Here is a 27,777-nt window from a genome sequence, read left to right as displayed (position 1 = left end):
CAGTTTCTACAAATGAAAATTTATCAATAAACTAAAGCACAACTAAAGTTCCAGCCTATTGGATCATTATAAATGAACATATGCTGCCATCTAGGGGACAATGGCTTTCCTCAGGCGACAAAAGCTCCATTACAATAAGAGTCAACTGTCAAAATTGGCTGAATGCATTATGATCCGCATTGTTAATGAAAGAACATATTTGCTATATTTTAGGAAAATATGTGCATGTCACTTTAATGACCGCTTAAAGAACATGTTTTCTTTCTTTTCTTTGTATTTGTTAACTTTAATATAGGCTATATTTCAACATATTTTCTTTTATTATTTTCTTTTTCTTTCTGTAAAAATTAAGTTTAAAACCCTCCTATATTAGAATATTACTTGAGAATTCTGTCCTCAAGACAAATATAAATGCAAACAGTTTATGCTAATTGTCAATAGTCTAGGTCAACAGATGTTTAATGAATTGCATAGTTTTTCCAGGTGCAAATGTTTAATAGTCACAAGTTTAAGGTATATGTCTATACCGAAGTTACAGTATGACTGTCCCTTATTCCTAAAATAACAGCCATTATTAGTTTAGCACCGTGAGAGGGAGCAATTGAGCTTGTATCCATATGCATATACTAGCATGAACAAAATATACCTTGTCTGAATATTCCTTTTGTGTAAAATTCACGTTCATTTAATAATAATTTTGAATTACAAGTTATCTGAAATGTTATATTTTAATATGCTAATTATGCATTATCCAATTAAAAAGCACTAAACTGCATACATTTCCAGAACAGGAATGTAAACATTTACATAAACCCAGTTTAAATGGGCTCAATGCATGATACAATACATTAATCAAATTAATTAAAATACAATTTGATAAACTAAACACTTAAATGTGTATTTTAGATGTTTGCTTTCCACTACTCCGATTGTTATGGAAGCAAAATAGCGCAAAACCCCAAAATTGACTAGTGTGTGACAAAAAACAATGGTTTTGCTGTTTTGTCTTAAATGTAAACGTGTATTTTCTTTTTAAGCCATCACCTTATTTATACACATTTAATGAACACACGCCTCAGACGATTGAATTACTGTAATTTTAGAAAGCAAAAGCGTGAATGAGCAGAGAAGTGGGTAGGAGGGAGAGGAGAGCAGAGTGGAGGATGATAGAGAAGAGGATGGGAAGCAGCGGATGGAAGAAGGAGAGCAGGCAGCGGAAGTCGGCGGGTCGCTGCTGGTTGGTTCGGCGCCGGTGGAGGGAGTCATTCCAGCAGCAGTGCTTCCGGTCGGCATTTTGTTCTGCGAGAGAGAGAGAGAGAGTCTGTGTGGATTCTTTTATGAGCGCCCAGGAGCCTTTCGGTACCGAATCCTTTCTTCCATCGACCGGAGTAAAGTGCGAGCTTCCGCTGGCGCCTGCGAGGAGAATGACCGTCGCCCGTCCGTCTTCATGTTTACAGTGAGAGGAAGCGGTGCGACCCGGATTATTGTTGTGAGAGGGACACAGCGAGCCCGAACCCCTCCATCTTCACCTTTCAACAACAGAGCCTCAGGTAAATGCGCCGGACCCGTTTTCGCTGGTTCCGAGCGGGAAAGCATAGTAGCCCGGTGTCGGGGTGGGACGTGCTTTGGACTTTCCGAAAGGTTATATGTGTTGTGCAGCCCTTGCTCAGTGTTAGCATACGCGTTAGCTCGGTGTGGGCCCGCAGGCGAATCCGCGGTTCGGATGGTTCGCGAACGCAAAGGCCAAAACGGGCCGTTTAAAAGGACTCAACCGGTCCAGGGGGCTCATCTGGAGATGCAGGTGTGCAGCTGAAACTGAAGCCCGGAGATAAGAGTCATACAGGCCTGCAGCTCCGCAGACCAGAGTAAACAATACTGTCCTCTCAGAGTAAACCCCATTCACCTTCTATCAGAGTAAACGGTACTGTGTTTTTAGTGTAAAACCGTTTCCAGCATCTGACAGAGTACACACAATCATATCAGAACGATGCTTATTAACTATAAATCGGAGTAAACAATACTCTCATATTCCAGGAAAACTTATTAGCCATCAGAATAACTATAAACAAAAATCATATTAAGAAATTCTCATTAGCTGTGTCAGAATAAACAAAACTCACGTCTTATTTACCATCTAGCTCAGTAAACAATACCATAACCATCAAGATTAGATAGTAAACCTGATTGATTAATTATCCATCAGAATAAACAGTACTACCCTATTAAAGCTGAACTTGTGAGACATCAGAATAGTTTGATTAATAGATCCACAACATCTGATTAGAGCAAAGCTTAGAGAATCTGTCAAAGTAAAGAGCAATCAATGCTCTCTTATATTGAATAACACTGGCCTGTAATAATTCATCAGATAAAATATATAATCAGATATCTATCAGTCATGGTTTTGACAGAGTAATTATCCAAATATTCATAACTAGCTGGCCGTGTGAAGGGAATATAAATGAATTATTGGAATCCGAAGGGCTTTACCTGCAGCTCAATATAATATTCATTTACTAAGACAAAAATGAAATGAGTTATGAGAATTATCTCTGAATACAAAGGTATGTAAAGATTAATATGAATTAAAGTCGTGGTGAGATTAGTAATGTCTTACACAAAATTTTTAAACATTTATAATGCTCAAACTCTGAATATTTATGACAGTAATACATGTTTATAAAGCACAGAATTATCAGTCTTTCATAAACAATTTATAGAAAATAAATGTATTTTAAAACAGAACATTGAGGCTTTATTGATTTAAAAATACAGTTTTGAAAGATTTATGACCGCAAAGAATGAATGAATGAATGAATGAATGAAATGCTGCAAGGATTCAGTTAGCTTTAGTAGTTCTTATCCAAAACATGCAGAAATCAAAAACCAAACGTAAATTTAAAGTTCTCAGTCTGTTGCCAAGATTCTGGCTTCATAACGGTAGATTCAGAGAAGGGATTACAGTTGAAATCGCTCACAATTATGACAAGACTGCCAGATTTGTTGGTTTAAATTGCTGTGGTGTTTTATTGGAGCAGCTGTGGCTGGAGAAACATTGAGCTGTGGCTGTAATCTGGGAATGAGATTTCACATAGGAGACCCATGTTAATATATTTACCATTAATGAATTAGCAGACATGATAAAGCTTGTCCTGAGCTGAAATGTATTGCTTTTAAATGACTTGCCAGTTCTTGATGCTTTTGCTGTGTGTTTTTTCCTGTGGTCTTTCATTTTACTTGGATAAATGTTTGTGTAATAAGAAACAGCAGTTTTCCTGGTTTTGTTACACTATTGCACTGTTGTCTAGTCCATTAGTAAGGCACCATGATGAGTCACCCAAACTTTATGTAGTACATAGAGAGAGACAGAGAACCGATCAGGACCTTTTATGTACATAAATATAGCTTCATATAGCAGCCTATGTAGTCCAAAGACTATGAAACTCTGTCTCCTCATGCATGTTTGAATTTGTGTTGCACAAACTATGGGGCTTTTTGTATGTGTTGTTGTGTAATTATGGTCTAAATATTATGTGATCGTGTCCCTCAATTAGAGATTACCGCCTGTTAGAACCACCTGTAGAATTAGTGGATTATTCTGCAAGTTCATAGACGTACTGTTTAGGCTATATAAAATCATACCTGATGTTCTCGAATGCTCAAGGTTAATTTCGAATATAATTATAATAACTAATATTGCAGATTCTCCAAATCTATCTCTAAATGTAAATATTAATTAATTCTTTTTTGATTGCAAAACATTTTTGCACATTAAAAATAATGTTTTTCTTTTTGTTTGTTTGTTTTTTTGCAATTCATCTCAAGTAATTCTTTCTTTTCAGTTGTATTTTCTGAATCTTTCCTCCATTCCACTGCTTCCAGTTGCTCTTATAGCAGTAAAACGCAGGGCATCCGCAGGCAGCGGCATGTCTTTTATGTTTTGGAATCGATGTTGGAGTCTCACTGAGACTCTGGAGGTTTTCTACAGGAAACGATTGGCTCTTGAGCAGCTGAATGCAGCTGAAGCCAAACTCTGTTCTTCCAAATTTGTTGCAACCGTCTGGGGAAGACCTTTCTGTTTCAACAGGACTGTGTCTCCTGCAGCCTGCCCACTGCCTGATGAGGAACCCTCCTAGAGGAATGGAGGCGGTTATAGAAGCATAGGGGGGAGGGGCAACTTCAAAATAAAGCCCATTTGATGAGCAGATGCTTGTGTAGTTTTGCCCTTGCTTGGTGCCTCTTTTGTTCCATGCATAATGCATATGGTAAGTTTAAAAGGAAGGTTTTTCATTTATGGCTCCAATTTTTATTTTATAGATTTCCAGATGCCAGTGCTAGCCATCAGTGTCATCATGTTTATTAAACAACTAGTGATCATGTTATGAGGAAAAATGTGGTGATGGTAAAGTTTTCATCACTATTATGGAGGTGAAACTATTTGTGAAAAAATATACACTACCATTCAAATGTCTGGATGTAATGAAATGTTTTTAAAAGTAGTCTTCAGTGTCACATGATCCTTGCTGATTTGCTTCTCAGAAACATTTCTTTTGATTATCAATGTTGCAAACAGTTGTTGCTTAATATTTTTGTGGAAACAGAATTATTTCATGGATAGAAGGTTCAAAAGGACAGCAAAATGTAAATGTTGTGTAAAATTGTAAGTAATTGTGTATTGTCGTACTGTGCTATTGTTTCTATATGTCCGAAAAGAAAATGCTCATAGTATTGAACCTGATGATTGTCATTTTGTCCTTTTTCTTTCTCTTGCAGTAAAAGATGTAAAGGTGGATCAGTGAGCAGCGACACTGAGCGACCTGTGCATCCACGCGAGCTCCCTGCCCTTCTTCAGCATGAATGGGGATATGCCTCATGTTCCTATCACCACTCTCGCTGGGATCGCAAGCCTCACTGACCGTAAGTTGCACAAATGCTTGGTACCTGAACTTGTATAACAAACCTTCCTTAACATATTATTTATACATGCTGTGTCTCTTAAAGATGCTTTTAGTAATGTTAATTATTTAATAATTATGACTCATAACTTTTATTACTGAAATTATTCGATAATAGGAGTCTTATCAGGACAGAGTTCATAGTGTTCAGCTCATCATTTGACTTGAACATGGTGGCCACCATAAGAGGGAAATCATCCTTATGTAGAATAACAAATATTTTTGTCATACACAGATAAACAAATTTATGGGAAGTACTATTGATTTCTCTTTGGGTGTGAAAATGACTTAGTGTATCTTGAAAAGTGTAAATATTCATCCAGATGGTATACACTGAAGAACGTGCTCTATTGATTGGCTATGGAAGATGTTGATTCTTTCGAATTGATAGGGCTTGGCCTTGATTTGTACAGGCAATCATTTTTTTTGTGTCTGAATTAAAACAGGGAGTCCCGAAGAAATGAGTAAAATATTTCATGTCTCCTGTTGTAATAAGGAATGACTAATTTTTTTGTGTGTTTATTTCTCAGTGTTAAATCAGCTGCCTCTCCCTTCCCCTCTACCTGTGACTACCACTAAGAGCCTGCTGTATAATGGGAGGATCGCCGAGGAGGTCAGCTGTCTGCTGTCCCGGCGGGACGACACGCTTGTGTCTCAGCTGGCACACAGCCTCAACCAGGTGTCCACAGAGCACATGTGGGTATCTCACCTCGGTCTCCTTCCTCCAGTACATCCTCGACAAATGTGTTTATGTTACATGATATTTGAAATATCTGTGAATCAGATTCCATCTTTGTGGTTTTACATGCAGAGAGCTGAAGGACAACTTGGGCAGTGATGACCCAGAAGGAGATGTGCCTCTACTGCTGCAGACGGTGCTATCCAGGAATCCCAATCTCTTCAGGGAGAAAAGTACGCCCACCCGATATGGGGTTCAGGGCGGTAAGGAGAAACTGCAGAAATAAAGCTGTTTAGTCTGGGCATGCTTTTATTCTGTGATCTCTGTTAGAGCTCCCTGGATTAGAAATCCCATTTTTTTTATTTTCCAGACTATAGTTAGTGTGAAATAGTGGTAATATTAATTATAATTTTACATGTATGAAACTGCCATAATATAATCATTTTGGCTCTGGGCATTCACTATTGGTCAAAAGTTTGGCATTGGCAAGGGTTTGTTAGGTGTTTTTTATTTTTTTGGAAAAAACTCTTATTCTCAATAAGGGTTGCATCTATTTCATCAAACACAGTTGAAAACAAATGTTCTGCTTAATATTTTTATGGAAAATATGCATTTTATTCCAGATTCTATGATGAATATAAAGTTCAAAAGAACATAAGTTTTTGCTGTCAGTTTGGATAAACCTTTGATCTTTGATGCATCCTTGCTGGGGAAAAACAAAACAAAAAAATCTTTAAAAAAATTGTTACTTACCTGCAAACTTTTGAACAGTAGTGTATTTGTGAAAGTATTTGTAAGTGTTCTTTTTTTTTACATTTGGGTCACAAAATTATTTTATCGCTGACTGAGTTTAATCAAACTCATTGGAGTTCTAGTCAGATAGCATGACAAATGTGAGCTTGAATTGCCATGTCATTTGACCCATGAAGTCAACATTTTAAACCCATGATTTGTTGACAGTCTTTGTTTTATGCTTTGAAGGTTTAATGCAACAGCCAATGATATCACCATACAAGATGCCTCAGAATTCAATGCATGGAAGTCCGGCATCAAACTACCAGCAAACCACTATAACTCCAAGCCCTCCCAGGTACTGTTTCAGTTTCCTTTTTGTTTGGGTTAGATAGGTAAGTGGCAAACAGCAAACCATTTAACTCCATCTAGTGTGATTAAAGGAATTAAAATATGCAGAAAAACCTGGTTCCATTTCCATTCTGTATACTGACCAGTTCTGCTCTTACTCGACAGCCGATATGTTCAACCTCCGGCAGGTTCTGGTACCAGGTACATGCCACAGCAGAACAGTCCAGTGCCCAGCCCGTATGCACCACAGAGCCCTGCAGGCTACATGCAGTTCAGCCACCCACCCAGCTACCCTCAGCACCAACAGATCCAGCAAGGTGAGTCTCCAGTCTTCTCTCTAATGAGAACCTCAAGAGGATGTGTATTTAATTTCTTAATGCATGTTCTTGTTCTTATTGTGAAAAATGAATCAATCAAAATTATTACAAATAAGAATAATTTGGTGCATAAGTTGTTTACTGTATTGCAGTATCCGTATCCAGTCCAATAGTTCCTGGTGGCATGAGAAACATCCATGACAACAAGGTCTCCTGTCAAGTGTCGGGTAACTCCAACCATAATGCAAGGCATTGCTCCAACGATGAGTACATCAGCATTGTCCAGAGACTTGGAAATGATGTGAGTGCTTTCCAAAAGACGTTTTTATAACCCCTATATACATTTCTGCCTCCAAATTATTTTTTCTTTATTAGATTGTGCCTGGATTTGTATTAACAGCACAGTTTTCAACCTGTTTTCACAGGAGAGTGACCCCGCTATGAGAAACGCCTCCTTTCCTGTACGCTCCATATGTTCCCCTGCTGGAAGTGAAGGGACTCCGAAAGGTAGATTGAACCTCCATTTTTGTACCTATACCATTTTTTGATATGGTATGCTTTTAGGCCCCTAATTTAACTCCTACTGGTTTCTTTTCACATTGTACTTTGGGTATCTTTGCAGCAGTCTCACCTGTGATTACCACAGTGCTTACTAGTGCCAGATGTGTACCACTGTAAGTAGGTAGCAATTCAGGGTGAGACATTGCCAGATTCACTGTTTAATTTGTGTTATTGTCACTTTGAACATACACCCTTTACACATATGCTTGTACTTTTCTGTATAGCATGATTATGCTTGCTGTTCTCCCAAGAAAATATATTCGGAGACAAGCAGCTGGGAGAAATAATACTCTCCTCTTGTTAAGTTGTTAAGTTCTCGGTCCAAGCCTCTACTCTTGAGAATATTGTCTCAAAAGACATTTATGGGCACTATTTATTTATAGTACACATTTAAGCTAAACCGTACACTACAGTCTCTGGGCTTATGATTCACAAAATGATGAATTGGGTTAACTGAGATTTCTGTATGGAGACAAAGGTTAGGATCATTATTTTCCAGTAGTATTACAGTACAGGGTGATTATGATCCTATGTTAGGACCTTTTTAGAGGGTTTGGATTCACAAGGTCTGATTTATCAAATTGATATGGAGGGTTAATGTGGATGTGCAAAAATGCAGAAATTAAACCAACCAAACTCTACCAAATGCTTATTATGTTGCCATATTGCTGATTTACAAAGTATGACTTTTCACCTTTGGGTTGGTTAAATTTCAGTTGGATCTCGGCCGCCCTTGATTCTTCAGTCTCCTCCACCCTACACCTCCCCAAGAGATGCTGCTTCTGACCTCCTCTTGGACTCACCTGAACGGAAAAAGAAACAGAAAAAGTTAATGAAGGAGGAGGGAGGTAAAGGTGCCATGTATGACATTGTCAGCTCACCCACTAAAGACTCCACAAAGCTAACAATAAAGTTGTCTCGAGTGAAGTCTTCTGAGACTGAGCAGTCAGCTGAGCCATTATCTGTGGTAGAGCATGGCTCAGAGGCTGAGAATGAACTATCGTGCAATAGCTCACCATATCACAGGAACCCCCAGGAACGCCTCTCCGTAGGTCAGTGTCTATCGGGTGAGCAGTCGGCCTACCAACAGGTTCCTGTACTACAGAACACTGGGGCACTTGCAGCCAAGCAACCCGGGGTAGTTAGTGGAACCCCCTACGACGAGGCAGAGCTGGATGCTCTTGCTGAGATCGAAAGGATTGAGAGGGAATCCGCTATAGAACGAGAACGCTGCTCTAAGGAAGTTCAAGATAAAGGTTGTGTTTATTTTTTAGTTGTCACTTGATGTGCATGCTTTTAATTGATTATCTAATAATCTGTATAACCGCTTTTTATTACTGGTGCTTATAAATGTTAACATGCTGGCAACGCTTATAGCCGCAACTGCTAGCTATCCCCTGGCACCCACTCAGTACATCCTAGCATTCACATCAGTAACAACTTGCCTTACCAATTGCAAAGCAGGACCCTGGAAATTGCCTCAGAACATCCTAGCAACACATGGTAACATGCTAGAAACCAATCAGAACAACTTAGCAACCGCAAAGCAATGTCCTAGCAACATCTACAACCACATGTTAACTTTTGTTAGAACAACCATTCAGAATACTTCAAGAACCACACAGTACCATCCTGACAACCACCATCTATGGCAACTGGAAAGCAGCACCCTAGCAACCACTAAAAACGATTCAAAACAACTAAAAAAAAAAACATAGTAGGATCCTGGTACCCACCCTGAACATCCTTGCAATGCATAATATCATAATAACACCTTACCTTAACTACTGCAAAGCACTTCCCTGGCAGCCACCCAGAGCATCTCAGCAACCACATTTCTAATACTGTATAGTAACACCTTACCTTACCAATTGTAAAGCAGGACCTTGGCAGTCACCCAAGAACATCCTAGCAACCACGTAGTAACATGCATGAACCCAATCAGAACAACTTAGCAACCACAAAGCAATATACTGGCAACCATCCACAACCATGTAGTAACTTTCTAACGACCATTCAGAATACCCTAAGAACCACATAGCAGCATCCTGGAAACAACCCTGAATTTTCAAATAAGACCTTCCTCGGCAACCACTTAGCAACACCCTGGCAAACATCCTGAACATGCTAATAACCACTAACAACAATTCAGAACACCTTAAAAGCTACATAGCAGGATCCTGGCATCTACCCAGAACATCCTGACAACCGAAGGGTAAATTGTTTACTGCCAATGAGTTTACCTTAGCAACCAATAAACAGCACCCTGGTAACCTCCTAAAAGCATTCCTAGCAACTGTATAGTAACAGCTTAACCATATGCCAGTTCCCAAGTAACCACAGAGTAACATGCTTAAAACCAATAAAAAACCCTTGAGAACCACATAGCAGCATCCTGTCAACAACCTAGAACATTCTAACAACCATATAGTAATGTTATAACACCTTTCCTTAGCAATTACAAATACAAAAGCTCCCTGGTAACCACCCAGAACCTTCTAGTGACCACATAGTAACATGCTAAAGACTTAGCAACCACACAGCAGTGCCCTGGCAACCATGAAAAACCATAGCATCGAGCCAGAGAGTTTTGCAGGGTTCACTCATATTGTTGATGAAAATTTACATGTTAAATACTACTACTTACCTGTGTGATTTAAATTCTGCAGACAAACCCCTGAAGAAAAGAAAGCAGGATTCGTATCCTCAGGAACCAGGAGCTGCAGGCACCGCTGGCTCTTCTGGAACACGTGGCGTGGGTGGCGGGTGCAATGCTGGGAACAAACTGGTACCTCAAGAGGCTTGTGCCGCTAGTAATGGAGCCAGTCGTCCGGCCTTGATGGTCAGTATAGACCTGCAACAGGCAGGCAGGGTGGAAGGGCCAGTGGACTCCTGTCCTGTCCCTGCAACAGAGGCCCAGCGCTGGCCTGAAGATGGTTCTGAAACCACCGGGGTCTTGCGGCTCAAATCAAAGACAGATGGAGAGGTGCAGAGGAAGGTAGATGGACGTCCTGAAGTCATCAAGCAACTGTTGGAAACTACACCACAGAAAACCACTTCAGATGGGCGATCAGAGACTCCCAAACACAAGCATGAGAACCGCCATGAGATCACCAACAAAGGGAGTTCAGAAAAAAGATTGAATCTTTCCAAGCACAGACATGATGGTATGTCTGAAAAAGTAAGGCCTGAGGCAAAAGGTCATGAAACTTCCAGAAAACAGGAAGGACGTTTGGAGTCAACTCAAGAGAGTAAAGAGGAGAGGCAAAAAGATTGGGACAGTGAAGATCCTAAAGTCCGACGACCAGATACATCAAAGTCCAGCCAGGTAGAGCACAACCGGGACGTAGATCGGAACCAGGAAAAGGAAGGGGAAAATCGGGACAAGGAGGGAAAGAAAGATCGAGACAAGGTGCGGAATAAGGATCAGGAGAAAGATCGGGACATGGTGCGGGAAAAAGATCGGGACAAGGTGCGGGAGAAAGACCGGGACAAGGTGCGGGAGAAAGACCGGGACAAGGTGCGGGAGAAAAATCAAGACAAGGTGCGGGAGAAAGATCAAGACAAGGTGCGGGAGAAAGATAGAGATAAAGAGCGGGTTAAAAATCGGGTCAAGGAGCGGGTAAAAGATCGGGACAAGGAACGGGAGAGGGTCCGGGATAAAGATCGGGACAAGGATACAGAGAAAGATCAGGAAAAGGAACGGGAGAGGGTCCGGGATAAAGATCGGGACAAGGATACAGAGAAAGATCAGGAAAAGGAACGGGAGAGGGTCCGGAATAAAGATCGGAACAGGGATCGAGACCAAGAAAAGAAACGCCATACAGAATCAACAGAGTCCAGTGACAAGCCATCTCCTGAGCAGCGCTCCCATCCTAACAGTCCTCGGTTGAAGCAGGAACCTCGTAGTGGAGCAGAATCCAAAACAAAACAGGAACGGTCAGTCCACAAAACTTCCAACAACAAAGACGAGAAACGGAGTGGAGACAAGAACCGACTTGATGGACACAAGCCACCATCCTTGGACAGAAAAACGGCAGAATTTCCCAACTACCTTCTGGGGGGCAAATCGAGTGCATTAAAAAACTTTGTCATTCCCAAGTTGAAACGAGACAAAGATGGTAACGTCATGCAGGAAATGCGACGAGAACTGTTTTCCGAGCCACTTGTGAAATTAGAAAAACTGGACCTGGTGGAGGACCTCAATAAGGGCGTAAAACCTGTTGTTGTTCTGAAGAAACTTTCCATTGATGAGGTCAAGAAGTTGATCAGTAGTTCGCGGAGCAAGTCAAGCAAGAGTAAGTCGTCTTGTGGAAAATCGCTTGGAAGTAAGACCTTGTGACCCCTGTTTTCTTGATATTTTATGACCAGTGAGTTTTTTTTAAGTTCATTGTACACTGAATTGACAGATTGTCTGAATGTGAGTTTGAGTAGCCCTCTCTGTAGGAGGCTTCAGTTATTCAGTGTTAACGGAACTTCCTCATCATGTGCTGGCAGAGATGGATTCCCGTATGCCACTGTGTGAGAGGGTGAAAATGAATAAACGCAGACGCAGCTCCACTAATGACAAGCCCAAGTATGCTGAAGCCAGCTCAGATGATGATAGTAGTTCTGTAGAACGTAAGTAAATATACTGTATCTAATGGTGTTTTCACACATAATGTTCTGGCTTGTCCCAAATCAGGGTGTCATCATCAATGTTAGTACAAAAATATAAATGGAAAGCAATACATTGGTTTAGTTGTTACTAATAAACTATTGGTAAAATATTCCTACAGAATGCGGTTAATTTACATCTATTTTGAATTCACATTAAATACAAATTGTATTGTTGTTCACTTTAAGCCTTCCCATTTCTAATGGCTTCAAAGACAGTCCTTACACTAGTCCAGATTCAAAATGATCTTGATGAATAAACCCATGTTTGCATGAAAAACTTGTTTTCGAAGTAGTTTTTCTGGCTGTCACCCATAATCTTCTGAATTATAATGTCTCCTCTTCTTAATTTTTTAGAGTTGAGATGGATTAAGTTGCTATTCCATTGAAATTTTTTGTCTTCTTGGCTTTAAGTGCCCCCGAAGCGTTCGAAAAAGGATCGAGACAAAACATGGGAATATGAAGAAAAGGACCGGAGGGGTTCTGGAGATCATCGACGAAGTGGAGGTCACTACGACAGCCGGAGAAGTTCAGGCAGTCGACACAGAGAACGAAGTCCTGTGGACTCGGATGAAGATTCACCCCCTCCCAGTCTGAGTGATCGTAAGTGACCAGTTATACATGTTAGCAATTGTTATGTTGACAGTGTTGACAGTTTTGTTGCTCAAATGGGTTGGAGTGTGGAATTCGAATAACTCTGATATTTGACATCCTTCAACAACAGTCGCCAGAAAGTTGAAGAAGAAGGAAAAGCAGAAAAAGAGGAAATCCTACGAGCCCAAACTGACTGAGGACGGTATGCTTGCAGATTGTAATCGGCGTAGAGCAATCTGAAATGCTGAGATCTTTAGTAATCCAACTTGTGCTCCACAGAAATGATGGACTCCTCCACGTTCAAGAGATTTTCCACCAGTGTTGACAACATTCTTGAAAACCTTGAAGATGTGGACTTGACATCATTAGGTAAATGTAAAAATGTGGAGAAATTATTACATTTGACATTGAAGGTTCAAATTATTACAGATTCTGCCGTACTGGAATGCTTCTGCAAATTTGACAGTAATTGATTTAATGAATGTAGATGATGATGAGATTCCTCAGGAGCTGCTCCTCGGAAAACACCAGCTCTCTGAGTTAAGCAGTGAAACAGCAAAAATAAAGGCTATGGGCATCATGCATAAGGTGGGTACAGGATCACCTCTGTCGACAGGACAGATCTCAGATCTCAAGAGACAGGACACATCATAATTACCTGATCTTTTATTCTTAGATTCCATCTGATAAGATGGTGAAGGTCCAGAGTATTTTGGAAAAAAACATTCAAGATGGTGCGAAGCTCTCCACCCTCATGAATCATGTAAGCATCATTGTAGTTTCTATTGGTGGAATGGCTCTGCCATGGACTCTCATTGACAGGTTCCCTGTCCTTGTGATTTCAGGACAGCGACAGGGACGAAGAGGAGCGTTTGTGGCGGGACCTCATCATGGAACGTGTCACCAAATCTGCTGATGCTTGTCTGACGGCTCTTAACATCATGACCTCAGCACGAATGCCGAAGGCCGTTTACATTGAGGATGTTATCGAGAGGGTTGTGCAGTACACCAAGTTCCATCTACAGAACACACTGTACCCGCAGTACGACCCCGTCTACAGGGTGAACCCTCATGGCGGTCAGTCCTGCACCTTAACACCGTAAAATCTTAACCTGCAAGATCATTTCTATTCCATGCTAACTTGAGTTTTTGTCCCCACCAGGAAGAGCCACAAAGTACTTGTACAACAAGACATCTGATTCTGGTTTATATTTTTGTCCCGACTGTGTCTCTATATTGGCCTCTTATTATCAAATTTTTTCTGATTGGCTGTAATTGTTAACTGAAATTGCTTCCAGCTTGATACTGGAAACTTTACTAATAGGACAAAGTGGGTATATGTTATCCAAGGATGTAATTTTTCCATATTTTTATACAGATTACTTTATTTTCTGACCTGAAGTATGACTCGCATCAATTTATAAAATCTTATGGAAAAATGCTGCATTTTCAAATACATTTAAAATGCATATAATTTCTGTCTACACTGCACAAGCGAGTGGCATCATGTAGCGGTTATGCGAAAACACTCTTAAAGGGGTCATATGATGCTTTTTTAAAGATATTTTTTTCTCGTGTGTATTTGGTGTAACAGAATATGTTGACATGCTTTAATGTTCAAAAAACACATTATTTTATTGTTATTGGAGGTCCTCTATGCCCCGCCTCTCTCAAACGTGTCGTCTTCTACTAATTCCCTCCTTCCGACAAGCGCAGTCTGCTCTGATTGGCCAGCTGACCCAGTGCATTATGATTGGCCGAACACCGCAAGCACTTGTTGGAAATGTAACGCCCCTTTATCATCTTTCAAAATAAATGTAAAGACAGTTAATAATGTCCTTAGTTTTACCGAAAGGGGAACAAAGTTGCATGACAGACAGTGATGAAGCTTGTATGTGTTTGCAGTACACAAGCCACGGACGGTTAAGACAGCTGACTCCACTGTGTGACCCTGTCTCTCTCACACAAGTGTGCGCACACACACGGGACGCGCAAAAACTCAGCATTTAAACATTCAGTAGCAAATACTTAAACTAATAACAAAACATACTTACAATAGCTGATTCAGAAGCGCCATATTGTCATAGCAAAGTCAAAATAATCCCCTATCCTAAGTCCATGAAACGTTCGTCCATAAAATGCATTGCTGTTCTGTTGTAAGTAATCTTAAAGATTCCTAAATGCATCTACTTTCAGAAGGCCAAATAAAGTGATATAAAGTGCTTTTGCTTTCGCCTAGATACACACAGCATCTCGCTGACATGGCTGCTTCAACGCTAACTGTGGTTACTGGAACCACACCTTCTTTCTTTGCATGAACATTTGGACGGCATTATGCAAATATTTCCACACAGTGACATAAAAATGTGGGGGCGGGTTTTAGAGGGGGGGGGCAGTCTTAAGTTTGATAAAGAATATCTCTTTGGATTTGAGACTTTAGTCTTTGCAACTTTACTGATCTTCTTCATGTGTACCAAGATCTTGTAAAACACCAAAGTGAAAGGAAAAATTTTAATCGCACCATATGACCCCTTTAACACCTAGCATTCACCAAGCACCACATGAGACATGACACTATTATTAGTATTTTCATTATAATTTTGTTGTTTAAAATGATTATAATTAATAAATACTCGTTTAAATTTTACAGTACACTAGTATTTCTGCTATAGTAGTATGTATTTTTTTATAATTTAAATAAAAATATTATTTTAAATAATAATAAACAGATTTTTATTTAATTTTTTTCCTTTTTTTTTCTTTGTTCTTAGTTGATATCATGCCTGGTCATCACAACAACTGTCCAAATTATGTCTATTCTTGGTCCATTTCAGGTGGAACACTAAGCTCAAAAGCCAAGCGAGCAAAGTGCTCATCGCACAAGCAGAAAGTTACTGTCATGCTCTACAACAAAGTTTGTGATATTATCAGTAACCTGTCTGAACTCTTGGAGATTCAGCTGTTGACTGACACAACCATCCTTCAGGTAAGAGTCTGATCTCTGATTGCTGCTGCTTCTAAATAAAATTCTCTTGTTCTTTGCTGCACACAGCTCTTATTACATTTTGGTAAAATATTGTGTTGACAAACATTTCATACACCACTGTATCAAGCAGAATAAGGCCAGAAACATGAGTTTAGAATGTAGATGTAGTAAGGTTTCATTTCCATTAGCAACATTATTTAATCCGCACTTGTGTATCTCTCTCTACAGGTCTCGTCTCTAGGTATCACTCCATTCTTTGTTGAGAATGTGAGTGAGCTGCAGCTTTGTGCAATTAAACTAGTGACGGCTGTAAGTACCAGTGCAGTTCAGCTTTCTTTACACTATAATTTGCTTTGCTAACTGCAGCTAACACTGTTGTGTTGTGAAATTTCTAGATTTTCTCTAGATATGAGAAACACAGGCAGCTGATCCTGGAGGAGATCTTCACCTCTCTTGCCAGACTGCCAACCAGCAAGAGAAACTTAAGAAATTTCAGGTATATGCTGCAGTCTGTTCTACCAGCTGACAAGGGCACTTTTTGAGCATATGCATTGACTGCATTGTGTGTTTAGACTGAACAGCAGTGACATGGATGGGGAGCCCATGTACATTCAGATGGTGACCGCGCTGGTTCTGCAGCTTATTCAGTGTGTGGTCCATCTACCTTCTGATAAATACTCAGATGATTATAATGACAGAAAGGTAAGAGTTAAGTTAAACTGAATCTCCAGAGGTGTTGGAAAATGATTTTCCTTGCTGTTATGAACAACTAAGTAGACATACCCTGATGTTCACTGAAGTGAACTCTGCAGTTCACCAAAAAAAAAAAAAAGAAAAAAAGTTGGGGTCAGTAAGACTTTAATGTTTTTAAATCTCTTATGCTCACCAAGGCTGTATTTATTGGATTAAACATTTAGGTAAAACAGCAATAAATAGGTATTTTCTATGCAACTTATTCTTGCGATGCAAAAGCTGAATTTTCAGCTATTCAGTGTTCAGTGTGACATGATCCTTCAGAAATCATTCTGATATGCTGATCTGGTGCATTATAAGCCGTTGTTGTCACTTTTGATCAATTTCATGCCTCCTTGCTGAATGCAATTAATTAATTTCTTAAATAAAAAGATCTTACTGACCCTAAGCCTTTGAGGTCATATACATATTCCATGTTGTCATTTTAAATGACTTATAGGGTTTAAAGGTAAATTAGCATGAAAACCCTGTTTAAAGCCTTTTTTTTGGGGGGGGGGGGGGGGGGGCATATTTTAGTTCTTGGTTTGTATTCTTACCTAATAGCCACATGCCGAAATGACATTACACATTACTACAAGTTATTGAGTCTCTTCTGTAAAAAGAATGTTCTATATTGTAATTTTTTCTTTATGCCTTTTAGTCTTACTTTATAAAGTCATTCTCTTTTTTTTTCTCAGGTTGATCAGGATGTATTAGTCACAAACTCATACGAGACTGCAATGAGAACAGCACAAAACTTCCTCTCCGTTTTCCTCAAAAAGTAAGAAAAGCCCCTGACGTTATTCCATCCACACAATTACACCCATTTATATTGGGGAAAATGAACTTTTATGACATCTATATTTAAGCAGTGTTCTTCTTGGACCAGTAATGCATGTTTTTTATCTACATACTGCGTCTTTAAGCTGAGCATGTACACTGTCTCAGGAAACACCTGTTTTACTCTCATCTGTTGCTCATTTAAGGGTTTAACCATGCCATCTCAGTACAAACAACACCTGCATCGCTAAATTGTTGTAGTTTTACTTGTTTTTTAACCCTGTCTCTAAATGTTTTAATTTATTTGTTTATTTATTATTTGTTCATTTTTGTTTAATTTATTTGTAAATTCTTCTGAGGGACGGGCATCTGTTTATTTGACAGGGACGGTACTGAATCATATTACTGCAAAGTAGTTCGCAGCAGATGCTCTGGATATATGCTTCTACATGACTGCTACATTTCATTTTTTAAAGAAAAAATCTTGTCATTTTTGGAAATTTAGTTACACTTGTGTTCATTTCTTTTTTTTTTTTTTAGGTGTGGTAGTAAGCAAGGTGAGGATGACTACAGGCCACTGTTTGAGAACTTTGTTCAGGATCTACTGTCCACCGTAAATAAACCTGATTGGCCAGCTGCAGAACTGCTGCTGAGCCTTCTGGGAAGGCTGCTGGTGAGTTGCAGATTGATATTTCACAGGTAGAATGTGCACCGTCACTTGAAAACCCACACAACACTCTGATTTCTCTTTGTAGGTTCACCAGTTCAGTAATAAGCAAACAGAGATGGCTTTGAGAGTGGCCTCTTTGGATTATCTAGGCACAGTGGCTGCACGCCTTCGCAAAGATGCTGTCACCAGCACAATGGACCAGCGTTCAATTAACCGCATCCTTGGAGAGGTAAACGTCAGAGTCCGCCCATCTGTGCCATCGCATGTATGAATCCCTCCTGGTCTGAAAGAAACTCATGCTATTTTGTGTTTTAAAGAACTCAGGCGGTGATGAGATTCAGCAGCTGCAGAAGGCTTTGCTGGGTTACCTGGACGAGAACGTAGAGACTGACCCATCGCTATTGGTGAGAAAATTCAGACATATTATTGTGAGGAGAAAAACAACCCTAAGAATCTCTAGTGGTTTTAATGTTGTTGTGATGTCTTCATTTTTAAAAGTTTGCACGGAAGTTCTACATCGCGCAGTGGTTCAGGGACACCAGCACTGAGACAGAGAAAGCCATGAAATCGCAGAGTCAGAGGGACGACGACTCGTCCGATGGGCCGCACCATGCCAGGGACGTCGAGACCACTGGTGAGATCTTACAGAAAGCTGAAGCGCGCAAGAAGTTCCTCCGGTCTGTTATCAAGACCTCAGCATCGAAATTCAGCTCACTGAGGTACAAACAGCAGCGATTTTTGCCAAAACAACTTTGTTGCAGGGATAGTTTACCCCAAAAACTAATACGTGATACGTTTAGAAGCATTTTGACACCTGAAATGTGTTTTCTTACAGAGTAAACTCGGATGCTGTTGACTATGAGGACTCGTGTCTTATTGTGCGATATCTGGCCTCCATGAGGCCGTTTGCACAGAGCTTTGATATTTATCTCACACAGGTTTGAAGTCATCACATCTCTCAGCATTTTTGTTTGCATTGCATATCAATAATACATCTCCCCATTTGTGTCTGTAGATTTTGAGAGTTCTCGGCGAAAGTGCCATCGCAGTGAGAACTAAAGCCATGAAATGTCTTTCTGAAGTGGTTGCGGTGGATCCAAGCATTCTGGCTCGGGTGAGTGCAGTTTCCAAAGAACCTAAGCTTTGTAATGTACTCATTTGCATATTTTGAATTCTCATTTGCTTTTTTTGGTTTAGTCGGACATGCAGCGGGGAGTTCATGGCCGACTGATGGACAACTCCACCAGCGTGAGAGAAGCTGCGGTAGAGCTGCTGGGGCGCTTCGTACTGAGTCGACCACAGCTAACTGAACAGTATTACGATATGCTGATCGAGCGCATCCTGGTTTGTGCTTTTTTTGCATGTATAATCGTCTGAATCGTAGAATTTTGCAGTCAAATATTTTTTGTATTATAACTGCAAAAAATATATATTTGACCCTTTGTTTTTAACAGATTTCCTCAATAGCTTGCTTGAAGTCTTTAGTAGCAGTCAGCAGTTTCATTGAATTTTTTTTATTTCTCTCTTTTTAAAGAACAACCATATCCAAATCAGTATTCCATTTCCACCTGTTTGTTTATTTGTTTGTTTGTTTGTGTATTTGGCAAAACCCTTGAAATAAAACACATGCTGATCACTCTGTCTGGGTTTATGTGGTGATGATGATTGGCCACCTGTACCTTATTACTGGCAGTTAAAACATGCTTTTTTTCCAGCTAGCAGTGAAAACTGATCCTTTTGAATTCATTGTGTAGGCTGATTTGTGCTGGGAAATGTTTTCTGCAGGACACAGGCATCAGTGTGAGGAAGAGGGTTATTAAAATCCTACGGGACATCTGTCTGGAGCAGCCCACCTTCAACAAGATCACAGAGATGTGTGTAAAGATGATCAGGAGGGTCAATGACGAAGAAGGCATCAAGGTTAGTTGCTTTTCTCTTACAATCTATATTAATCAATGTATTTTACATTAATGTAAAAATTGTGTATTCTGTGTTTTTGTTGTAAAATATTAAAACAAAAATTTTGTTAAGCTAATTTACTTTATATACTAGTGGTCTATTATTTTTTTTGTAATTATATATATATATATATATATATATATAATATCATTTTTTTTTTAATCTTATTTAGGGGTCTAAATTAATTTCTAATAATGCAAAAAAATATATATTTGATGTATTTTTTATATTATTAGAGATTAATTTAGTCACCAATTTTTTATACAAGGGAGATTTTTTTTAATTTTTTTTTACAATTTTTATTATTGTTCAGCCCTGTTATAACCAGTTTCTTTTTGCCATCTCTTATTCAGAAATTGGTAAATGAGACATTTCAGAAGCTGTGGTTCACCCCTACACCTAATCATGATAAACAGGCCATGACTCGCAAGATTCTCAACATCACAGACGTGGTAAGGATCTGCAGAGTGGTCAAAGATCTGACCTCTAGTCATGTGCTATAATACACATTTAAGGTCATGTTATGTCCCTCTGACGTGAATCATTGTCTCTCAGGTCGCTGCATGCAAGGATTCCGGTTACGACTGGTTTGAGCAGCTCCTTCAGAATGTAAGTTGCCCATCTATGGTTCAAGGACAATTTTGATTTGCTTTTCCAATGCTTAATTGTGCATTTAGGGCTTCAAGAAGATCTGGGATAGTACCTTGAAAGGTTGCAAGTCTGAACCCCAAAAGGGGTGACAGAAGAGCAAAATACTCATTCACATCCATTCTGTTGCACTTTTCCGAAATAGAAAGCAAATTCTGACTTTCTGAGTTGAATTGAACATAGCATTAGCCCCAGGTTACTCCAGAAGAATTGTGAATTGGAATATATTTTTTTGTCAACTAAAAAAATTATTATATATATTATATTATATTATATTAATATTTTATATATATATATATATATATATATATATATATAAATACACACACACACACACACACCTTTTATATCATTTTTTTTAGCTGACAAAAATATATATTCCAGTTATATATTGCGTATGTATATATATATATATATATATATAAAACCTAACCACTGATGTAATCAATGTTGTCACAGCTGTTAAAGTCAGAAGAGGATGCCTCGTACAAACCGGCCAGGAAGGCTTGTGCTCAGCTGGTGGACAGTCTCGTGGAGCATATTCTGAAATACGAGGAGTCTCTCGCTGGTATGAGCGGTGTTATATTATGAAGCAAAAGATTTACCTTGGTTGAACTTTTGATGAGTTATTTCTTGTTTTGCAGACTGTGAGAACAAGGGGTTGACGTCCAGTTGCCTAGTGGCTTGTATTACCACGCTGTACCTGTTTAGTAAGATCCGACCCCAGCTGATGGTGAAACATGCCATGACTATGCAGCCGTATCTAACTACAAAGTGTAATGTGAGTATGCTGTCGGGAACTTAGGATGTATTGCAGGGGTCACCTTACTCGGTCCTGGAGGGCCGGTGACCTGTAGCGTTTACCTCCAACCCTAATCAAACACACCTGCTAATCAGTGTCTTACTAGGCATGCTTGAAACTTCCAGGCAGATGTTTACAGGCAAGTTGGAGAAGGACACCGGACCTCCAGGACCGAGTTTGGTGACCCCTGATGTATTGCAATAAATGGTGTTGTGCTGCCATCTAGAGGCCAGAGAGTGAAGGCACTTCTTGTGCTTATTGTGTCCCTACAGACTTCAAGTGATTTTATGGTGATCTGTAATGTGGCTAAAATCCTGGAGCTTGTTATTCCTTTGATGGACCATCCGAGTGAAAATTTCCTCACCACCATCGAAGAAGACCTGATGAAACTCATCATCAAATATGGCATGACGGTCAGTTGAAGAGCAAGTGTCAGTAACTCTGATGTCTAGCGGTTTGCAGATGAATAGCTTCATGGTGCCATCTGCCTTGTTTCCTGCAGGTGGTGCAGCATTGCGTGAGTTGTCTCGGTGCGGTCGTCAATAAGGTCACCCATAACTTCAAGTTTGTGTGGTCTTGTTTCAACCGATACTATGGTGAGGAAATTTCAGTGCCTGCCAGGAGTCTTTTTCCTTTTTTTTTGATGATCCTGAGAGTGATAATCACTCTAAAATTCTTCTTCTTTCACGTGAAGGAGCACTAAACAAGCTGAAGTTGCAGCATCAGGAAGACCCAAACAGCACCGTACTGGTGTCTAATAAACCTGCTCTGCTGCGTTCACTGTTCACTGTGGGTGCCCTGTGCCGTCACTTTGACTTTGACCAAGAGGAGTTCAAAGGCAGTAATAAGGTGAGATCCTCAGTCATGATCTCTGGATTTTAAAAGGCTTAAATCCCAGGAGAAATTTTTCAGCATTAATAAATGTACTATAATGGACTATAATAAACTAGTCAAATTATATATATATATATATATATATATATATATATATATACCTGTCTGGTTAATGGTTGTCTTCTCTTTCAGGTGGTCATAAAAGACAAAGTGCTGGAGCTGCTATTGTATTTCACTAAAAATGAGGATGAAGAGGTGCAGACCAAGGCCATCATTGGTCTAGGTAAATATTTATGCTCCATAATCACTGAATTTCTTGTTTTTACCTTTTCACTGTACTCACAGTGAACAAAACCATGATCTGTTGGTTCTCCAGGCTTCCTGTTCATCCAGCACCCAGGGCTAATGTTTGCTTCAGATGTGAAAAACCTCTACAACTGCCTCCTGGCTGACAGGAAAACATCAGTGAATCTGAAGATCCAGGTGCTAAAGAACCTGCAGACATACCTGCAGGAGGAAGACTCGCGCATGCAGGAAGCCGACAGGGAGTGTGAGTGTCATTTCTGAAGGATTTTCTCGTCTGTGCTCAATGCAGCTGTCACTTTGTAAGTAGCTATCCAGTTAGCTATTTGTATTCTCATTCTTTGTCATTGGTCTTTTCAGGGAAGAAGATGTCTAAGCAGGAGGACCTGAAGGAGATGGGTGACATCTCATCTGGCATGAGCAGTTCTATCATGCAGCTCTACCTCAAGCAGGTGCTGGAGAGCTTTTTCCACACGCAATCCGGCGTACGGCACTTTGCCCTCAATGTAATCGCCCTGACACTCAGCCAAGGCCTCATTCATCCCGTACAGGTACGTATCCACTCCACAACTTCTCCTAAAGGCGGTCTGAAAGAGCCTTTAGTTTAACTTGTTTGTTTCCTCCTCCATTAGTGTGTTCCGTATCTTATTGCAATGGGAACCGACTCGGAACCCACAATGAGGAATAAATCTGATCAACAGCTGGTGGAGATCGATAAGAAATACACAGGATTCATTCACGTAAGTGGATTTGAACAACTAACTTGCATTTATAATGAATAGTGATGCAATAAATTGTAATATATTACATGTAGGTATTTGTAAAATAATAATTTTTAGAAATGAAAAAATCCTCAGAGCTGTTACTAACAAGTGCTATAATTAACATCTGATATAGATAGATATATAAAGCAACATTTCTCGTTTTCATTTGGTTTAACTTGACATGCTAAAACCAAACCTGAAATAAAAATGTATAAAAACTAACTAAACCTATTTTACAGAATACTTAAACTAATATATATACAAAAACATAAAACCACACATCACAATCAAAAACTACAAATTAAAATATAACAGAAAAAATAAAAAAAAAATATGAAATAAAGATCTGATAATATGTCAGTTATGCTGAAATAACTCTGGATGTATATGCCATCCAAACAGATGAAGGCTGTGGCGGGGATGAAGATGTCCTATCAGGTGCAGCAAGCCATTGTGGATTCAAAGGACATGATAATCAGAGGTTTCCGACAGGATGAGACAAACACAGCTCTTTGCGCTCACCTCTACACCATGGTGCGTGGAAACAGGCAACACCGCAGGGCTTTCCTCATCTCCCTGCTCAACCTGTTTGATGACAACGCGGTTAGTGAGCTTTTTTTCATGTTTTGCATTATGCGCTACTCTGTGGTACATTTTCTTTTATATTATTATTATCTTCTTTAACTACATTTTATGCTTTCCTGTAGTGTTTCTTGAATGTTGTTTTGTTTTCTTCCCATTTAGAAGTCAGACGTGAACTTGCTGTTGTATGTCGCAGACAATCTCGCCTGCTTCCCATATCAGAGTCAGGAAGAGCCGCTGTTCATTATGCACCATGTAGACATCACACTATCAGTGTCCGGCAGCAACCTGCTGCAGTCATTCAAAGAGGTGTGCTGCTTTCTCAACCAGTCAGTGTGTTGAATTTCTACCCTTTTACTGTAACTCTCTTAAGCCCACAGTAGTCTAGAAAACTGTTCAATAAACAATAAGTGTTAAATAATATTATGGTAGATATAAATCTTAATTTAGGGCAGACATAAATTGATTAGTATCTACAAACAAAACATTTGATTCCAAGCTTGCTAGCCCTTATTTTTATGTTATTTTATTAACATTTTTAGGGCTAATTCTAAAAAAAAAACAGCTATAAAAACGATGTAGACAGTTTTATTTAAGTGTTATTTATATACTTATTAATTTATTTTTATTTATTATTATATAATTATTAATATTGGCTTTAAATTTTTCATTTGTTTCAGTAGTTTTGTAAATTTGCATTTAGGATTGTATATATATATAATATATATATATATATATATATATATAATAATATAATATAATAATATAAATCACAGGTTTTAATGTATTTACAAATAAATTTTGTTTGTCCTTTTTGTAGCTTTTTTGTGAGGACTGGCATAACCTTTTCTAATAATCTTGTCTTGTATTGCAGTCTTTGCTAAAGGAACCTAGACCACGGGAAAAGAAGAAAAAAAGAGGGAAAAAATATGGCTCTGAGGAAGAGGATGAAAGTAGCAGAGGAAGCAGCAGTGATAGTGATAGCAGTGATGAAGTCATCCGTCGGCCCAAGAAATCCAGACGATCCGCTGCAGTGAACTCTGACTCCGATTCAGACCTCGACTTGGAGGACGTTGACAAGGTCATGCTGCGTCTACCTGACAACCCCGAGCCCTTATTGGACTTTGCTAATGCCTCTCAGGGCATCTTGCTGCTCCTGATGCTCAAGCAGCACCTTAAGAACCTCTATGGCTTCTCTGACAGGTGAGTTTAAATCGCTAATCCAAATTCATTCTGGTCTGAAATATCTATTGTAATGTGTTCATGGCCCTGGCTTCATAACAAACGCCTCTTTGTCTCTTTCTGCAGTAAAATTCTGAAATACTCACCTACAGAATCTGCAAAGGTTTATGATAAGGCTGTAAACAGGAAGGCCAATGTGCATTTCAACCCACGGCAGACACTAGACTACCTGACGAACAGCCTGTCCAATGCAGATCTTACCTACGATGTCAAGAGGAGAGTCGTCAGACAGTATTTAGATGTAAACATTCTGATTTTCACTTTTTATTTGTGTTTTGCCTCATACAGTGCTGTTTAGAAAGGCTGAGTAATTAAATTTATTAGAATTATTCTGTTTTATATATATGTGTATATATATATATATATATATATATATATATATATATATATATATATATATATATATATATATGTATATATATATATGTATGTATATATATATATGTGTGTGTGTGTGTGTATATATATATATATATATATATATATATATATATATAATTTTTTGCTATAAAATGGCTTGAAAATTACTTAAGGTTTAATAATCATTAATGATTTTTTTATACAAACATAAAGAAGAATTATTTAATATATATTTAATGGTTTAACATGCATAATATAAAAATATGACTGTTTTTATATACTCAATAACAATAAAAAAACGAAAACTAGTACAAATTTTCAGTAATTGAAATAAAGCTTAAATAAAATATAAATATTAGAAATAAATTCGTTACAAAAATTTGGCTAAATGTTTGTTTTTTTTAAATAACAAATAAAAATATGTACAATATATAAGGTAATTTAAAATATTAATAAAGATTATAATACTATATAAATAATGCTAAAATAACAGGTTAAGACAGTTAATATATTAAGAAAAAAGTAATGACAAACAGCTCATTGATTTGACATGAATTTATTTATTAAAGTGAACGGTTTGTACTGTTTCACAAAAATGAGTCAAATTGACCGTCTCTAACTGTTTTATTCCACAGTTTAAGGTACTGATGGAGCACTTGGACCCAGATGAGGAAGATGAGGAAGGAGAGGCTTCAGCCAATTCCCACGCCAGAAATAAAGCCATCACTGCTCTACTAGGAGGCTCCAGCTCCAGCCCCAAGAACAATGCTGCGGAGTCGTACGATGACGACAGTGATGCAGACGAAAAGGCTCCTGGGGTAAGAAAGCCCCTGTGCTAAAGTTTTCATTCGACTCTTGATGTCTTGTGTTACTGTCACTTGAAAACACCATGTGTTTGCTCTCTTCTAGTCATCACGGAGATCCAGGAGAGGCGGAGATTCTGCAGAGGCATCAGGTCACATGAACGAAACGGTGGAAGCCAAGGACATCATTGCTATCTGCTGCCCCAAATATAAGGACCGGCCGCAGATAGCGCGTGTTATTCAGAAGACAAGCAAAGGATACAGCATACGCTGGATGGCCGGATCATACTCCGGCACCTGGGCAGAGGCCAGAAAACGCGACGGACGTAAACTGGTGCCTTGGGTGGACACTATAAAGGAGTCGGACATTATTTACAAGAAAATTGCCTTGACAAGTGCGCACAAACTGACCAACAAAGTAGTGCAGACTTTACGTTCACTATACGCAGCCAAGGAAGGAACTTCCAGCTAATTAAATCTGTATTAACTCTTGAACTGTTACACCCAACAAACTCTCAGCAGCCAAACTTCATCAGGATTTAATGTTTTGTAAACATATTCGGAGAGAAAAGAGTACTACAGACTCACAGGTTTTAAGATCCAACACAGAACTGGTCGAATTAAGGAATGACGATTTTAAAAGTGTGGTCTGTTTGGAAATGTAGATGTGTATCCTGTACATCTTTTAATTTAAACGGAAAAGAAAGAAACGGAGCTCCTTCGCTGTTGTGCAGCAACTTGGTTGTTTGAATTTTATCCCCCTCCACTGTATCATAGTTTAACACAAAACAGAAACGAAAAATGTTTATATCTCTTGACGAAAAAAAAAAAACTGTTCAAAGAAATAAACCTAAAGTGATTGTTGAAAATTAGTCTGTTGATGTTCTTAATAAAGTGACCTTGGAGTTTAACCTAGCACCGGATGGGTTTCTTTAGCTTAGCTCAGTTTCCAGGGAAATAAACTTTTAAACATCTCCTCTGCTTATGTTTTACTTCTTTTGTGCTGTAAAATGGAGTCTCCTGACATAATTTATTCAGTTGAAAGCAGAGCATGCAGTATCTGTTGCCTTCATGGAAGGGAGGTATTTTTTTTGTTGTAAATGTAGATTTTGATGTATTGGGTCAGCGTTTGGGTCTCTACACCCCACAGCAGGACGAGGGACCCCCAGCATGTGTGGAGGAGCAAATACTGCAATAAATTTTTTACTTCTCTTTGTTACTTGTCTGGTTTGCGTTTGACTTTGATTTTTAATGTTCACATTTATGCATCTTTTTTAAAAGTGATGTTGTGTCGGCTTTAGGTCTTATTTTATGACTGAATGTTAGGATTTATTATAGATGTCTGCAAATATACTATACACTACCATTAGAGAGGTTGACGTCTGTAAGTTTTAATGTTTTTGAAAGAAGTCTCACAGAGCTGCTTTTACTTGATCAGAAATAGAGTAAAAACAGTGATATAAAAGA

At 38.9% G+C, this 27,777-nt stretch overlaps 1 protein-coding gene across 3 annotated transcripts; it reads left to right on the top strand.

Annotated features, from left to right (window-relative positions):
- Positions 1-1,160: 1,160 nt before the first annotated feature.
- Positions 1,161-27,529, top strand: LOC132132616 (nipped-B-like protein B). 3 transcript variants are annotated; one of them, XM_059545055.1, is made up of 47 exons: positions 1,161-1,550; positions 4,774-4,917; positions 5,486-5,651; positions 5,767-5,897; positions 6,616-6,724; positions 6,883-7,034; positions 7,187-7,335; positions 7,460-7,541; positions 8,312-8,851; positions 10,265-11,923; positions 12,093-12,215; positions 12,666-12,854; positions 12,976-13,047; positions 13,125-13,214; positions 13,333-13,433; positions 13,522-13,608; positions 13,691-13,922; positions 15,680-15,831; positions 16,060-16,140; positions 16,227-16,327; positions 16,404-16,533; positions 17,262-17,344; positions 17,884-18,016; positions 18,099-18,242; positions 18,331-18,417; positions 18,512-18,732; positions 18,849-18,951; positions 19,029-19,127; positions 19,211-19,357; positions 19,799-19,933; positions 20,326-20,424; positions 20,528-20,581; positions 21,080-21,188; positions 21,265-21,401; positions 21,695-21,835; positions 21,925-22,018; positions 22,117-22,271; positions 22,449-22,539; positions 22,633-22,806; positions 22,920-23,110; positions 23,192-23,299; positions 23,726-23,926; positions 24,068-24,214; positions 24,780-25,108; positions 25,214-25,388; positions 26,143-26,325; positions 26,417-27,529. In XM_059545055.1, the coding sequence occupies exons 2-47, from the start codon at positions 4,854-4,856 to the stop codon at positions 26,780-26,782; spliced, it is 8,316 nt and encodes a 2,771-aa protein (XP_059401038.1). In that variant the 5' UTR covers positions 1,161-1,550; positions 4,774-4,853; the 3' UTR covers positions 26,783-27,529. The 3 variants fall into 3 exon arrangements, with proteins under 3 accessions (XP_059401038.1, XP_059401039.1, XP_059401040.1); XM_059545056.1 differs by having other exon boundaries at positions 1,162-1,550; positions 5,767-5,867; XM_059545057.1 differs by having other exon boundaries at positions 1,163-1,550; positions 10,265-11,893.
- The last annotated feature ends 248 nt before the right edge of the window (positions 27,530-27,777 follow it).

Source organism: Carassius carassius, chromosome 49 (assembly GCF_963082965.1).
Source record: "Carassius carassius chromosome 49, fCarCar2.1, whole genome shotgun sequence".
Lineage (NCBI taxonomy): Eukaryota > Metazoa > Chordata > Actinopteri > Cypriniformes > Cyprinidae > Carassius > Carassius carassius.
This window is presented reverse-complemented; position numbering and strand designations above follow the sequence as displayed.

Coding starts and splice junctions, on each gene's coding strand:
- LOC132132616 (XM_059545055.1), top strand. CDS start 4,854: ATGAATGGGGATATGCCTCATGTTCCTATCACCACTCTCGCTGGGATC. Junction 18,017..18,098: donor GCCTTCTGGGAAGGCTGCTG/GTGAGTTGCAGA, acceptor TTCTCTTTGTAG/GTTCACCAGTTCAGTAATAA. Junction 19,128..19,210: donor ATCCAAGCATTCTGGCTCGG/GTGAGTGCAGTT, acceptor TTTTTGGTTTAG/TCGGACATGCAGCGGGGAGT.